This window comes from Lichenostomus cassidix, chromosome 7, assembly GCF_008360975.1.
Source record: "Lichenostomus cassidix isolate B80296 chromosome 7, HeHo_3.0, whole genome shotgun sequence".
NCBI classification, from domain to species: domain Eukaryota; kingdom Metazoa; phylum Chordata; class Aves; order Passeriformes; family Meliphagidae; genus Lichenostomus; species Lichenostomus cassidix.
In genome coordinates this window covers 28,182,652-28,199,706 of record NC_139488.1, presented here as the reverse complement: position 1 = coordinate 28,199,706, position 17,055 = coordinate 28,182,652, and the positions used below count along the sequence as shown (strand labels likewise).

The following is a 17,055-nucleotide window of genomic DNA, read 5'->3' as shown; positions in this document are numbered from 1 at the left end:
TCCAGCAGTGAAATAAGAGAGGGGAAATGGTCCTTCACTAAGTGGATTTTATCTCAGTCAGGGGAGGCTGTCCCAGGTGCTGTGCCTGATGGAATTATGCAAGTCCTTAAGGGTTAATATGACATGTTGCAAACAGGAAAACTCTATAAATTTGCTTTATGCATCACTTCCAGGGTCTTTGACACTGCTAAAATAAGAAAGCTTAGAGGTGATGTGGAATGTAAAAGGAAGCAAAGTTGGTTTTTAATCTTTCTTACACTGCTTTTCCAGAAAGTCAGCTAAGACTCATTTCTAGGAAATGCTTCCCTTGACTAAAGGAGCGCCTACAATTGCTCTACTTAATGGACTGTAATAAAATAAACTGCCTCCTATTAGCAAGAAGTATCATATCATCAGTTTTGTAGTGCATTTTATTACAGATCATACAGCATCAGAATTTTTAAATGCAGCATGAGGGGAAGTAATGTACAAAATAGTTAAAGTGGGTTTCATACAATCACAAATGTACTGATAGTTTCCTTTCTCTCAAACCTCAAGATATCAGTGTTTCTTCTTTAAAGCCATCTTTTCCCACCTAAGCCACAGCATAAATTTCCACATCTTGCCTTCTATTATCCATCAAAGCCATCTTTTTAGACAAAGGGTAGCTTGCAGAACATTCCTTCCTTCTGAGGAACATGAAACTCTGGCAGGTGTAACACCCCAAAAGCGGTATGAACATTGTTCAAATACCTGGATTATATATTCTTGGATACTCTTCTCCCCCACTGACTTTGTTGTTGAGCTAGAGCTTCTCTGCATTTTTCTAGACTATCTCTGCCTGGTGTTAAGTGACATTCTAAACCAGAATCTCCTAAATTTCATCTGGGACTTCAGAATGGATATATTGTTAGTTAATGGGTGTAATGTGCTTATGCTGAAGATCAATAGAAGTCTTCCCAAAACTTTCATTAGGAATTGGAATTTGACACTGGACAGGAGCCTGGTACAGCTGATGTATCTGTGACTTTCCTCTTTGAGAAACCAAATGCCACATTATTTATTTCACTCCATGGGGGCTGAGTTTAACACATCAGTTCCCTTATTTAAGGAGACCCGACTGGGGAAGGGGTCTGAAGTGGGTGTGAGAAGGGAGGAAGGCACTGTCTGCTCCTCAGTGCCCACACTTGCACAGGGAGCAGGAGGCAGAACTGCTGCAACTGTTACTGCACCTTATTCCTCTTAACCATTTTGCTTATACCCCCTCCAAACCTGTCTTCTGTCTATGAACTTTGCATTGTTAATCACATTCCAAACTCTCTTGCACCCACTGAAATCTTTCTGCTGTTCCAGGCTGGTAACATCACCTGAGAAATGGGAGCTGCAGCTGCTTTGGGGTAGAAGCTGCAAGTTACCCAAGCTTTCTGCTCCCTCTCCCTGCAGACACCCACAGAGCAGCAGTACCACAGCAGCCCAGCAGCCAGCACAGCTTCCCATCGCCTGCTCCACAGGGAAAATCACTGGCAGAGCTGTGTTTTTCAAAGGGAAGCCTTGGTTTACATGGGGCTGATGGTTTTGACTGTAAGCCTGCTACTTCACTGCTCCTTGAAGATTAGATGTGGCCTGTGGTTTGCCACTAGACTTTCTACAAAGCTGGCCTGATCCAAATAAAATGTTTCTCCCACCGCAAACTTCCAATGAAACTCACTCGTGGCATTTTATAACTCCATCTTTTGGAGTTTGCCTTTTTGCAGTGGACTGTGTAGGAAGTCAGGAAGCAGAAGGGGAGGTGAGGACAGAGAGAACATGCCAAGACCCCTCTGCCTCCTTTGGGGCTCATCCCCATGGTGTTAGAGCAGCTCTTTGCTCTGCTGAGGAGCTTACAGTGCACACCCTCAGCTCAGTCCAGCTGCTGACTGTATTGTTTATACGAACATGGACAATGCCGATTACATCATGATAGATGTTTTTCATTCACATACATGTTGGGGTAGTAAAATTGGTGTGGAACCAACACAGAATGATGTGGAAATTCCTACAAAAGTCAAATTGGGTGCCAGTTACAAATGATTTCCAGAAAAGCTGGAAAGTACAGAGTGTAAGTATAATTTTTTGTCTTTTTTTGGTATTTATTCAAGTGCAAAACATGTGGACTCTTGCCTGAATCCTTCTCCCTGTCCAGATTTCCACCGACCAATTATCATTTCTCAGATAGTTCTAATACTTGGATCTGTGTTAATCGTGGGCTTTTTGTTTCAAGCAATATTCAATTTAGACTGGGATACATTTTTTAATGTTACTGGTGACTAAAAATATTTTCCCTATTACCCAATAAAACACAGTGAAGCCTCAGTTCTAGTTTCAAAATTTTATATATGTACATACGTATTTCTCCATTAGTTGGTGAGGAATAAATTTGTTGAACGGTGAGGGTCAGAGCTTCGCCAGCAGCTGAAATGTGTTATTTATCAGCAGATCATTACAGTCAGCACTGCACAGCATGTGAACTTCCTCACACCCCTTTGCCAAAGCTCCCCACATGGCTGACCTGCCTGCTGACTTGAGCTTCAAGGAGCTTCCAGTCTCCATCTGGAGATTCAATCTCCCTGCACTGCTTGTGCCTATGGTGATAGCCCCACTTTTTCTTTCCCTTGGCCCCAGTACAGGAAAATAAAACCCTAAAGGCCTGACTTGGGGACAAAGTTTCTCCACAGAGAGCTCTGCTCTCTCCCACTGATTTGAGTGGGAGAAGCCCAGGCTGACTGCCACCCCCTCTGTTTATATTGGCAATAATAGGAGTTGTTCAGCACACAACTATACAGACTTCTGTGAGTTGTAATGCCTGTAATTTAAATATTTCGTGTGTCCAGGCAGTGACTGCCATTTCTAAATGTTCCAATAGAGGGGATCTCTAGGAGAAAAAAAAGTGAATTTATTTGCTTTGAACATCTGAAGTATTGTAATACCAAAGGATTAAAAAATTAACCTGCCTTAAAATACTGTCTGTTTTCGTCCTTGTGTCCCTTTTTTTCCTATCCCATTTTAAAGAACTTTTCAGGCAATGAGGACACCTTAAATTTTTGAAATCAGAGATGTCCAGAAAATGAAAGTCCTTGCCCATTTTCTTCTCATTAGAACAGGTTTCCTGAAATATCATCCAATGAGTATACAGGGATATTTTAAAAGACCCTAAAACCTTGTTTACATTAAGAATTTTATGTTGGAGTTTGAGCTTTCACAGGCTATTAGAGTTGCTCATTTGATTAGAACTGAATGACATATCCAGGTTATACAGAAAGAGCTGTGTCTCTCCCCAGGAGATGAAGAGTGTCCTGGCTCTGCTACCATACCTGAGTAGAGTGCAACTGAGCAAATGGAAGTACCTGGAAAATCTACAGTTCAATGCACAGACACATGGGTGGCTGTTTCTATAGTGGAGACAGCACTCAGACTGGATTTAGCTCTGAACATTTTATGGAACAAGTACTTTCCAGTCTGAGGTGATCAGACTACTTCAAAGAGACCTGAGAAAGCCAGCTACAGAGGAAAAGCACATCATTGTTTTACATCAGTCTACACATGCGAAATGTGATGTTAAAGGGTCTGCAGCTCTTCCTAGAAAAATTTTAGGGACTCACAAACTGAGAAGATTAAAAACACAGATATGGGAATATAAAACAAGAAAATATTTTATATTCTTTGGGAAAATGTAGAAGTCAAGAAAAGGCAAGCAGAGCCAAAGCAGACAGAAGGTGACTCTGTGTATGGTTAATGTGAGGCAGATGAATAAAAGGTGTAGAAAAGAGCAGAATCCTGTTTTTTTCAGACTGGGATTGCTTGAGACATCCAGTGTTACAAAGGCAGAAATCATATCGTCACTGCTTCTTCCTTCACCTCAAAAGCTTCATTTATTTGTTGACTTGCCTAGGCCTTTCACATTCAGCCTCAGAATAACACGTGCAAAGAGCTTTGCTGTCTCATTGCCTAGACTTCTATCATACCATCCTTTCATGCCTGTGCAGGAGGTAGAAAGGAAGCTCCCTGGAGACTTCTTCAATGCTACAGAACAATGCTTGGCAACAAGGACTTCTCAACAGTGACTTGATCTGAGAGCCTTTCAGCTTATAACATTATTAATTATAGTAACTTCCTAAATACCAATAATTTACTAGTAATATCATAGAATAATAATAATCATAAATTAAAAAATAAAATTAATAAGCAGTGGTCATCCGAATAAGCCCAAAGAAACTGAAAATCCAAAGTGAAGCACTGACTAAAGTACAGCCACTGCTGGGAAGGACAGAATTGAGTGGCCTCCTTATATAGCATATAACACATAAGGAACAGGGAGAATGCTACTATTGTAGCATTTGGAATTAAAACTCTGCTCTTCTGCATCCTTTAGTGATGCTGCAGTGACTCTTCTTTTTGAGGGACTCATCTGAATTCACAGTTTTCCCAACAGGAGGATTGATTATACAATGATAGAGCTTTTTCAGTCCCAGCAAGTCTTAGAGATATTTAGTACATGCCTTGAAAACCAATGTCATGTGTCTTGTTCTGCACTACTGAAGATTAGGTTTGTTTCAGCAACGAGCTTCTCCATGATGTTTCAAAACAATGCTAACCAGTAGCTGAATAAAAAAAAAACCCATCCTCATGAGATCCCCCTGCAGATGAGGTCTGCTTTTTTTCTGCAACTCCTCCTGGGTGCATCCAGGCAGGCACATTAGTGAAACAACTGGATAATACATTAAGTAGAGAACATTCAGAGATTGGTGGTTTTGATGGATATACAGAATAGATAAACATGAGTCTGATATCTCAGTACCTTCCACTGAGAATACCTTACCCCTGTGGCCTGGAATTTTAAATGTGCGAAAAAGATTTCTCACAAAATCACGTAAGAAGGTGCCAAGTGCTTCTGCCTTAAGAAAGCCAAGGCTCTAGCTCTACACAGTTTTCTAAAGTAAATTCCCTGAAACCCATACTTGAAATTTCCCATAGACTCCAAGTGCAAACAATAATCTTAGTGAATCAAACCCCAAAATCATTCTTCTTTCAGTTCTGTGACAAGTAGATAAATACATTCATAAGCTTAGTAAAAGAAGCTTGGAAAAAAAGCCAGATTCTTGTGCTAATGTCTACCAAATATACTCATTGTGAGACAGAAAAGCAGATTAACTTTCACGAAAAGTGACACAAACAAGTTATTTTTGGATATTATTATGCCTGCTACATCCAACAGTTACCTTGGTGAATTTGGTTTACGAGTCACATGAAGTATATTTGCTGACAACATGACATTTACACCTGTGATGAACACATCATGTTGCCATTTAAAGAAAAACTGGCCACCCTTGTAATAGAGTCTTCTTTAAACTATGAAAAAAGGAACAGGTTATTCCCTACCTATGAAAAAAGGAACAGGTTATTCCCTACCTTCTCAGCATCTTGCTCAAAAAGCCGGAGTTGAAAGCACTGGTCCAGTTTCAACTTGCGGACATGCCACATCTGATGCAAGTGTTGCCGGGTAGAATGCAGCTTGTCTAAAAGGCTGGTGATCTTTGGCACAAGACTTTGAAAATCTGCACTTCCAGGAATGCAGTTCCTACCAGAAAAACCATCACTGGATCTTATGCACTGTAATAACCTCTGACCCTCGCGATCCAGTTCTTCCACAGGAGCTTTAATTACTTTTTTCTTAAGCTGCGTGTGCTCATCAATCAGCCTTCTCGAGCCCTCAACATCGACTGGAAACTCCTTCCTAGCCAACATTTCCTGGAGATCCTCCAGCCTTGATAATAAATGGATGGCACTGTTGAAAAACTCTTCCAAGGAGACGCGCAGCTCTATCCATTCATCATGGTTGTAATCCAAGGACCCTTCGAACTCATCTGTCAGTTGAGAAGGATCTACAAGCTTTGCCAGGCCTTCAACAGACACCATACTTGTCTAAGGAAGGGAGAAGGACAGCATTTAAATTAGTGACTACCCAATCAGAATTAACAGCACAACCCATAAACAGCATGAAACGAGCATTTTCCTCATCAATACATAGTTGAAGGAACATTGTAAAATATGTCAATCGCTGTGTTTAATTTTGATGTATTAACTGGACAGAAAACATTGCTGTTAATGGCATTTATTTATTTATTTGTAAAAAGATGTGATATTTACTGGAATAATGCCTATCTTTTTCAGCTGGCCTGACTACCAAAAACATGCAGTGAAAATGCTTCTCCACAGATTTCATCAACCCAGTCGGACACTGAAGACTTCTTACAGCAGCTTTTGGATATCTGGGCATGGTTGTTGACTGAACAGGGACATGGTATTACAGGGACTCTGCTATTTGTGTTACACCCCAGCTAGTGGCTACACAGAAGTAAAAGTTTCAGGTATATGAACTGAAGTAGGTATTGCAAACTGCCATAACAGAGAATATGCTGGGTTTCTTCTTCCAAAATATTCCAGCTGACTTTTTGCCACTCTTTCATATTAGCAATTCCTAATGTAATTAAGCCAAAATCAATGTAAAAGTGAAATGTCATTGAAGTATTAACAACTAGAATTTATTGCCAATAGAAAGTACTGCTAGCAAATCATACACAATCAATGAGAAATTGTTTTAATTCATTCAGACTCAGTAACTGGTGATAGAGAAAAGCACTGAGTGTCTGGAAAGCAGATTACAGTCTAAGGACACAACAACTGATAGCTTTTCCCATTTGTTTTAGATGAGCTATTTATTTCTGAAATTAGGAGCATAGGGTTTCGTATGTAACTAGAGATTTTCAGTGCTGTCGTGTTAACACCCAAGCTGGCAGCCCTTAAAGGCTGGTATCTTCATCAGTGACTGCACATCTATCCCCTAAAGACCAGGCCTCTAACAAATGTCAGAGCTTGTGCTCTTCAGAAAAAGAGGCACCCGATAATCACAGCACTCTTGTAAAAGCCATCTACAAAGAAAAATACCTAAAGTCCTGACCATTATCCTGAATTATATCCAAAATAGTAGGCTAGCCACTGGTTTAAGGGTAATAATACGCTTTTTCTTCCAATTTGTATCCATCCAAAAATATTAGGCATTCTGCAATATATTAAAATTGAGATTGTATTGAACTTAAACACAGGAGAAAGATTATTTTTAAATATTCTTGCAATATTCCTTGCTTTGAGGAATAAGGAGAACAGCGGGAAGAGCAAACAAACAGGGGAAGGTAAGTATGTAGCTTCAGAGGGTTTTTAAATTTTTTAACCTCCTGACCTGGACACTGAGATATTGAAGATAATTCAATTTAGAGTTTAACTGCCTGTCAGGGAAATACTTCTCTTCATGGCTAACACTTGGGCAGCCTCCTGCAGTTTGTCAAGCTAATGGGAACACTGCTCTAAGCATGGACAGAATTTGACATTATGGGATAGCAGAAAGGCTTTTCATTTCTTGAATTCTGCAGAAATTTTCTTTATTCAGGTTTGATTTTCTGAGTAGTTCTTGAAACTCTAATGGAAGCAATTTTAGTGAGGCAGGTAGGCGCTTCCTGCTTCCCAGGCACTACTCATCCTTCTTCTGGAAATCAATTTTAAAAGTGCTGTCCACTATTTAAACTCTTACAGCAGGAGAAAGGAAAGAATCTTGAAGGCACCTCTGAATTAATGCTAAATAAGCTGGCTGGTCCATTCCTCAAAGTGACAAGAAACTTTGGAATCCACATAAATCAACAAAACACTTTTCTTTTTCTTTCTGGGTGAAGATCTGTTTACATGCTTCACTCTGGACTGTGACACAGAACCAATGTGTGAGTCTCACCCCACAAAATCCAGTCCATCAGCCTCCACTAAGGGTCCTGCTGTGCCCTGGCACACACCTCATGCTTCCATTAAGCCCAAAAGAGAAATGTGGCCTTAATACTGACACTGGTTACTGTTGAGTTTGTGGATTGGGTAATTCAACAGAGACTTTCCATTGCCTTCCACTGCAGTGTGTTCCTTCCAAGGCCCTCATGTTTGATCTGAGCTGTGGGAAATTGTCATGACAACTCAGTGCAGAGAGGGTACCTGTGAGCTGCCCCACATTAATCAAATCAACATGGGCCACATTGACCTCATTTTATATTCACAGTTCTTATGAGAGAGCCTGAGCTTATTGATAAGCAGCAGCATCCCAAAGAATCCTTTAAAAGAGAAGTTCCTTGATTGTAGTACTAATATTGCAGGGTGGACCACAGCTTAGGAAATCTTTCTTTGAATCATGGAACTGAACGACTCAAACCATTCTATGACTCTGAGTGTCTGCAGGTGGTCCAATAGACAGTGAAAGCATTGACTCTCCTCCTTCAATCCAAAAATTTGTGAACCATTGGACACCCATGTGAACAGCCCTCCAGACAGACCAAGGCTCAAAGGCACTCACAACACACACAAAAGGAAAATACCCTTAATGTGTTCCAGCATGTACAGCAAACAAGTCCAGAGCTTTTTGAACGATACAGACTCAGAGCTGTAACTATTAGGAATTATCACAGTTTACTCTTTACTATCATCACAACAACTCTACATAATAAAAATATACACCAAACCTCAGAAAGTATTTATTAATTTTAAAAACAAACAAATGTTCCTAAAGCACATACTTGAACTCTTTTACTTTACCTGTAGGCTTTGAAACTTTAGGACGACATTTACTAAAGCACTGGAGAACTGAAATTCAGTGTTGTATATACATTCATATCCTGTGTTTTCTTGGGCTACTATGGGACTGCCCCTCAGTGCCCTTATATATATTTTAAACAGAAGCTCTCCATGCCCAAAAACTATGCCGTTGCTAATCTGTGCACAGACTCCCTCCTGCTCCATGTTCTTCTGTAGCCATACAACTCCCTTCTCCTCCCCACTGCTGCAATCCCTCTCATTCCCCACAGGCTGCATTGCCAGTGTCACTCCACTGTGATGGCAGCTGCCTCTGCCAGGAGCAGGGATGTCAGTGGGTGTGAGGAACCTCTGGAGGTAACAAACCCATCCTGGGGGCAGCCTTGCTTTCAAAGGCACATATGGGATAGCAAGTGGAAGTTATTTTGATGGCTGAGTCCTCCAAAGTAACAAGGTATGTAAAGACTTATTTAATCAAAGCAAAATTTATGGGGTGACAGGATTTTGTGAAACAGGAGTGAAAATTTACAAGCTCTTAAAAAGTGATAATAATGTAAAATTGTGTTAATGAGTAACACCAGTCTAATTCCCCATAGTAATTCAAGGGTTCTTGCAAGAATAGGTTGAAAATAAGGACACATTTATACTGCTGACTTCAACAAAACTTAAATAGATACTTAAATACAGTCTTCCATTGCAGCAAACATTAAGAGCTATAGCCAAATTCTCCTTTGCATTGCAGAGATGCAAAATCTGTGTCTCTCTGAAACTAATGGATTGGTAAGACAGCCAGCAATATAAATGTTTCTCAGTGAATTATTAAAAAACAACATATGACTAAGTCATGGCAGGGCATGATTGATGTATGAGCACTCCATGCACCTGAGTTTTGCTTCTTTTTGGATAAGAAGCTCAAATTCACAGAAAACTGAAGTGCTCTAGAGAACACAGCTGGTTTATCTTCATCAACAACAAAGTTAGTAAAATTCCCCTCAATTATGCAGTTGTTTTATACTGGTTACTTCTCAAAGGACATGCCTGAGGCACCTTATCATTCACATGAGTTGTTAATGCTACACCTGAACTGTAAATCTCAATTAAATGAAAGACGTGACAATTTAGCAAATGTCTTTTATTAAAAAAAAATCCATCAGTGGAAGTTGAGTAGAGGCAAACAAAAAACCTCATACATTTCCATCTAGAAAACTGTATCTTTAGCATTTTGACTGATTTGGTGTTGTCAGTGTTTTGTTTTCCTATGAGAAACAAATGAAAGGCTTAACGCAACAGCATCAAAAATGAATACCACAAAAGAAACCTCTCAGCAAAATGAACTATGTGAACCTCTGGGATGAAACATGCAACTCATTCTGAGCAGTGTGCTCAGAAAACAACCTGATGTGGGGCATCACCCCACTCCTGCCACCTGCCCTCAGATGTATATTTTGCTTTCAATCACAGGGTTTTTTTCACCTGCAGAAAAGTTCTTATCAGAGATATTGCTTTACCATACATTTCTGTGTGGCTCTCACCTCAAAGATGAACTTGGAACTGCCGAAGTTTGTTTTCTGCTTCTGCCAGAAATTATCAGGTTTTATAATCAGGGCAACGTGAATCTCGGCAGGAAAGGCTTCTTGAAGGGTTTTTAGGAGAGGCTTGATCAAATCCCATTTGGATCCCCGCATATCGATAATAACAGTGAATCCTCGTTTGCAAACATCTTCGCTGCAGGAATAAAAGCATATAATGATGATTAATACTGTGGGCAGCTGCACTGACACTTGACTTTTATTGCTGGTGTTTGGTGCTTCAGAGCAAAGCAAGGAATGATTAACATAAAAGATGAAAGATAGAACACTATAAAGTCTATACAAAAAGTTATATCAAATTGACTATAATGTAATTTACATGAATTTCAAGTGTCTAGATTACAGTCTAATCTCTAATTTTCCAAACACATGTACTTCAAATATTCACTAAAAACATACATACTTTCACACAATTGAAAACAGAATCAAATATATCTGCATAGAAGCTCTTTGTATGTACATACAATGGATTCTGCTTTCAACATATTGAACCCACAGCCAACGTCAAGAAGCAGGATCCTGCGCCTTAGTATTGCTGGCCACTTGTAAATTTGGGTGCCTTCATTTTTAGAGGCCCTTTTAAGGGCTTTTTTAAAAATTTCACTTCCAGGAAAGTGTCATTTCCAGAGAAGTGCCTGCAATTACTCCCTGACAGGAAGGCCCTTGTGACTCAGCATGTGCACTGTTATCACTGGGGCCCTTTCCCCTTACAACTGATCTTCCAAATGCTGCAGGACCTTTTTCAATCTGCAGTCAGACTTTTCTGCCAGCCTGTGCTTCTCCCTTCCCAGCAGTCCAAGGCAGTTATCTGGCTGGTCACTGGCAATGTACAGCGCCCAACAACACCAGAACAGTTGCTTCCAAACACATCTCTTCTTTTTCCTCACAAGAAGAGAGGAGAAAGAATAAAAGGACATATCAATTCAAGTCAAGTCTGGGCAGCCTTCAGCATAGCTTTTCAAGGGATATAGTAGTATTTATCCTCAGAAAAAGAGGTATGGGTGTAATGCAGAAATTGTAAGACTGTTTAGCCTCCAAAGAAATATTCCCAGTGCACAAACACACAGGAGGATTTTCACTACACTCTACCTCTTTAACTTCTTAAAATACTCTTTCTGCTAGTAAGATCCGTCTTCTACATAGTCAATGGAAAACAACTCTATAAAGCTTACAACTAGACTTCTGGGCTGGAACAAGGACAGGAATTTTCTTCATAGGAGGCCCACTGGACTAGTATACGTTAACAGAGTTTGCTGATTTAACAGTCTCAACATAGTGCCAGGCAGGAGCAGTCAGAGACAACAAGCTTGGTCCTCTAGCTTAACATTATTGGCACATCCAGAGCAGACTGCATACAACAGTCAGTGCAAAGAAAAAGCCAGGGAGACCAGGCACTTCCACACACTGTCAGGAATACAGATCTTTTTATTCTCCTTTTACCTACTGCTGAAAGGTCAGACATCTGATCCTTTCATAAATAATGCCAAAAAAGGCTGTAAAAGGAGCTTTGTTGGTGGTTCTACCGCCTCTTGCCTTTTGGAACAAGAAGCTGAGACAAGGAATCAAATCAGAAAGCGATGAATAGAATGGGGTTTGTGTTTTGTGTTATTTTTCTTGCAAAGCTTTATAGGGTCTTCAGGAACCTCTGCCAAATCACTGATCCTTGTTATACTGAACCAAGCTTTCCAAGGATTTCTTCAAACACTTGACAAAGAGATGCAGAATCTATACAGACACATGGAGAGCTCCAACAGCAGACAAGTAACAGGTAAGCAATCTGTCTTTTCTGATAGAAATAAATAAATACATCACCACCATCCATTGAAACCACAGCAAGGCATAGACAATATTAGCTTCATTTCAACTCCCTGTGGCCACTGCCAACTTGCCAACTTACCAAATCTGATGCAAACCAGTAAGTTAATACTTATTGATGAGCAACATAAAAACTTGTTTCAGTAAGCAGAACAGCAATGTCCTGAAAGAGTGAAGTCTCATATTTGTGAGCCTGAACTAAAATCTTAGACACAAGCAGATCCAAAATCAAACCCTGCCCCCAGCTATAGAGCATAGGCAGTGTGACACCATGACACCCTTGATTATAGACCACCATGACTAGAAGTTCAGCCTGCATTAAGATAGGTATTTCAGGCAGGAAACCAAGAAATGTAACTATGGGCTGGAGTCTGTCTGCTGAAGGTTTACAGCCTCTCCAGTCCTGTGAGGTGCAGAGAAGCAGTGGAGGGAGCAGACAGCACTGCCACCCATTTCATCACCGCGTCAGGCCTAAATGTGTGTGAAAAAATGCTGCCCAACACCCCAAACCCCTACTTGTCCAGTTCTGGAGACTCACAGCATGATTTCCGGAGAAGAAGAAAGGGCAATGATTCCCCAGCTTTTTCTGGTGGACACAGGAGAATAACCAATGATCCTGAGGACCAGGCTGGGAATGCTTTTGGATTCTTTTCCTGGAACAAGCAGTTATTTGCTATCAGCGCTATCCAAAATCCTTGTAATTAGACCAAATTTCCAACAAGCTTAGTACATCATCAAGTATGAAACTGATCAGAAAAAGCAATGGAAAGGGAGGAAAGGAAGAAGAATAATCATAGAATTCTTACTTTCAAAACAAATCAACGTCACAACTCTTACAGCAATAATACAAAGCTCCAAAGAATTTGGAGCTCTCTATTACAAAGAGGATTTCCCTACTTCATTCATCACATAGGCATGTGAACCCCTGTATGAAATACAAAAGTGCAAAGGTGTGTATCCCTTTTCAATTCTAGTGCAGGAAACATACAAATGGTATTTATCATTTTGAGAAAATCTCACTCTGTTTCACAAGTGTTTCCCACATTCTTGCAGAAGTAGTTCTGCTTGCAATTTTTTGTTTAATATGATGCATGGTACTAGCCTGTAAAAAGATCTGTGGGTCTCTAGTCCCATCTACAAAATCTGATCCCCCAGCACAGTGATAACTCCACATTCTTCTGACTTTTTGCAGAAAATTAGCACCTGATTTCTAAACCTGCTTGCCAAAAGCTATTATTTAACAGTGCTTAAATTGTTGCAAGACAGAAAGCTGCCTGCTCATCATTTCTACTTTCAGTTGCAGAGCTTGCTGTGAAGAGGGTGACTTCAAGAGCACTTATCCTGCACAAACAGGTAGCCAGATACTAATCAGGTACTAATATATCAAAGAAAGAAGTGGGAGATAAAATTATTTAGATTGTAACCTCCTCAGGGCAGGGAGCATCTGCCATGCTGTGTTTGTTTACGGAGCCTGCCTTGCTGGAGGTCTCCAGCTACCTAGACTCATACTACAGTCTTCAGCTGTCTGGAATTAATTCCAATAAATTACCTTTCAGGAAACCATAAATGTAAATCCAGGGAATTAAAAATAATGAGTAATAATGGTCTGCAAAATCAAAACTGAACACAAATGTCAAAGTACAAAAGGCTTACATAAATGTGGGGACACCTCACAAGCAAGCTACTAAAAAAAAACCCCAACAAACACACATATTAAAAAAAGGCCAAAATTCAAGTTGCAGTATCCAAGTATTTCCAGCTATTGAAAGGGTCCTAAAAAAAAGTTGGCCTAGACATAATGAAGCTCTGATAAACTCTGATGAGGCAATCTGGGACGATTTGTCATCTCTGACAGTCATTTTTCTTCAGTTAACTCAGCATGGATTGAGGAAATGATCCGAGGTTCCTTTTGAACAGTCTAGCCATGCTTATTAACTTTATTGCTTAAAAGCAACAACTCCAACCCTTCCCAATTTAGCAATTGATTGGGGAAAGCATCAGCAGCAATCAAGCTTCCTCCACATTTTCCAAGCAAGACATGCCTTATTCCTGGCTCCCAAGATGATACATCAATACACATTTCTATTATGCACAAGTAACCACTTTAGTATGGCAATTAATGTTGATTGTGGTGCTTAATTTTTTTCCGGTATTGATATTTGACCAGAAACTGAAAAAAACCACTCAAATCAAGGTATTTGGACAATCCATCAGACCTTTGGCTGTGCTCATCTGGACTAGATTTGCAACGGCGAGCAGAAAGTATTTGATAGTTGATAAGTCATTTCAGTTGCTCCACTGCTTTTAAGCAAAGACCAGCTTCTAAGTCTAATAAAAATACCCCAGAATATTTGTGAAAACAGTACTTATTATCTGATTTTTAAAAAAAAGGCATAAAATTGGGACTCAGAAGCAGATGTGATAATTTTGTAAAAATAAATGCCTCTATTTTGGTTTCTAGGGCACTTTCATAAGGTTATTTTCTCAAATTTCCTCTTTAATTCAGGCACATTCTAAATTGTATTTTCTTTGGCAAGAGCTGGCTTGCTGGGTACCAAACAAATTTAAGGACTTCATGCTTTCTGATTAATCTTTCAGATACCTATTGATTATGTGTATTTTTCACCCTTATGGTTTGGCCAAAGCTTCTGGCATTTCAAAGCTTCAGCACTTGATTAGCTGAAATAATATAGTATCTCCATTCCCATTTTGCAGTCATGAGTTAATGATGAAGCAGCACATTTAGCATTCCTGTTGGACCACTAAAAGCACAGATCTGACATGTCCAGCATCTCATTCCAAATATGATTTGTTAACGGCGAGAGCAAGATCTCTTTTAAGGTGTACAGCATAACCTTGTCAGGAGACACTGTCAGAATAACAAGTAGCTCTTCAGGCATCAATACATAAGTGCAAAATCTGCAGGAAATTAATTATTTTTGAGATCACTGTTCCTTTGACAAATGTGGTTGTAGTCAGCCAATTGGTTCACAAGCTGAGGATGGAAAAGGGGGAGGGAGAGCAGAAAAACAGGTATGGGGAAACCTCCAAGCACAAACTGGTATCCCAAAGGCCTCATTTCATATGAGACCTAACTAACTCTGCTGCCTAGTTGCCATATCAAAATGCACCAAGGATCACTTCAGTAATTTATGTGTTAATATTTTTGATTAATTACAACTTTTTATTCATTTTGTGTGTGGTTTATTTACTCAGCTTGAAAATGAAACTAGACAGAGAGGTTCATAATAAGCACCACTTAAAGACTTTCATACTTTGGTTTCACATCACCATATTGAGCCTGAAGTTCACCTTGTCAATAGAAACAGCAGTACCTATATTCATAATATAATTTCCAGCACATTTAGAGGACCAGATAAAATACTTTTTAGTAGACCTGTTCGGCAAGCACTCCTGAACCAGCATTATTTATTAAAATATTTTGTTCTATTTAATACTTCTCAGCAAACTTTACCTTGCTTGTTATCTCAGTTAATGGATGTGCTCCTGCACTGTCACACAATCAGTCTGAGCTGTCACCCACACCCCCAGTGACAGTGGCTGCTCAGTGGGATGACACAGACAGTCTTTTCAAAGATCCTGGGATACTTCTGACTCCTAATCCTCATATCTGCCTTGTGTACTGCTATATCAGAGACCAGGGGAGGAACTTAGTGATGCGCAACCCGAAAGTACCACTACTCTGGAATAACAATTCACAGTAAGCTCCCACCAGAGAACCCCAGCTACCCAAAAGACTATAGGTGGAAAGTCTACATCCTAGATTTTCCTTCTTACATTTTCAAACTTGGTTTCACAATGTTTTTTTGCAATTAGAGGAGAAATAGCCACCCAGACTCCACTTCCAATTCATCCTTTTTTCCTTAGTGTGACCTAAATTGGTTTATTCTCTTTCAGCACTGAAAAGGAATCACTCATTCCCACTTTTCTTTTTTAAAAAGCAAAAGAAAGAAAGAAATCAAAGCCAGTTTCACACTGGCCGGAGCTGGACATAAAGCACTGATCAAGAGAAATTTCAGTGACATGTTGTAAAAAGACTTGGAGCCAGTGAGGTCCAGGCAGAGACAAACCTCCTGTCTCTGGTTTCCAGCCACTGCTCTTAGGGGACATGAGATGTGACTGGGAATGGCACAAGAATGCAGATGTGTGGGCTGCACAACATCCACATTCAACTCCTGCCTCTGGCCCCAAGTCAACAGGAAGGGAACAGAAAGGCAGAAAAAACCCTAATAGTTTGGCAGAAGCTAAATGGTGCCAGATGGGTTCTCCTGCTATTCTCAAGCAAGTAACTCATTTTGGTATTCGATTTTTACTTCTAAGAAAAATGGCTCTGAGCTCAAAGCAATTCTGTTGTAAAATGATGTAAGCTAGGAAGAACAGACACCAGCTAGGTGTAAGAAAACCTCTTTCTAATATGTAACCATGATCCCATGAGCTCCTGGGAGTCGTTCTGAGAGGTGCAGGTCCCATTGGTACTTCTGGCAGGGTTCAGCAGGTTTGTGTTGTACTCTCTTCTACCCAGGTAAAAATCCTGATCTGCATCATTACAGCCCAAACCAGATCTGGGACCCAGAGCTCTGCAGGCATTCGGCCTCCTATTTAATTGGGAAAATAAACACTATTTGAGAAGCTTCCTGTCTTCATTCAAATAGCAAAGATATAAAACACAGCTGTGTCCAAAAAATGCATGATCACAGATGTTAAAGCCAAATGCGAAGGACAAATACTGTAATTTTTCACATGCCTGTTAAGTTTCTGCCGGTAAATGATACCTTCTTCTAAACCCATTTACCCTCTTCCCCTTTTGTTGTTGCACGTCTGCTATATTTGGATCAATATCTGGCAGGTCTTCCTTGAAACAGCTGCTGTGATAAATATGAAATTAATCAGGGCTTTGTTTTTGTTGAAGCAGGGCTACATTTAAAGAGTTGTTACTACAACAAAGAAATATTTGAACAGTAAGTACCATTCAGCTCTCTCTTGAACATTTAAAGTC

General features: G+C 40.0%; 1 protein-coding gene across 11 annotated transcripts in view; it reads right to left on the bottom strand.

Moving 5' to 3' along the window:
* Window positions 1-17,055, bottom strand: part of KALRN (kalirin RhoGEF kinase) — a 476,294-nt gene that overhangs the window by 272,953 nt on the left and 186,286 nt on the right. For all 11 annotated transcript variants that reach the window (XM_085066971.1, XM_085066977.1, XM_085066972.1 and 8 more), the window contains exons 4-5: window positions 10,167-10,359; window positions 5,425-5,937 (exon numbers count right to left, since the gene is read on the bottom strand). In XM_085066971.1, coding sequence (XP_084923097.1) covers window positions 5,425-5,937; window positions 10,167-10,359 — 706 coding nt within the window. The remainder of the gene's footprint in view (window positions 1-5,424; window positions 5,938-10,166; window positions 10,360-17,055) is intronic.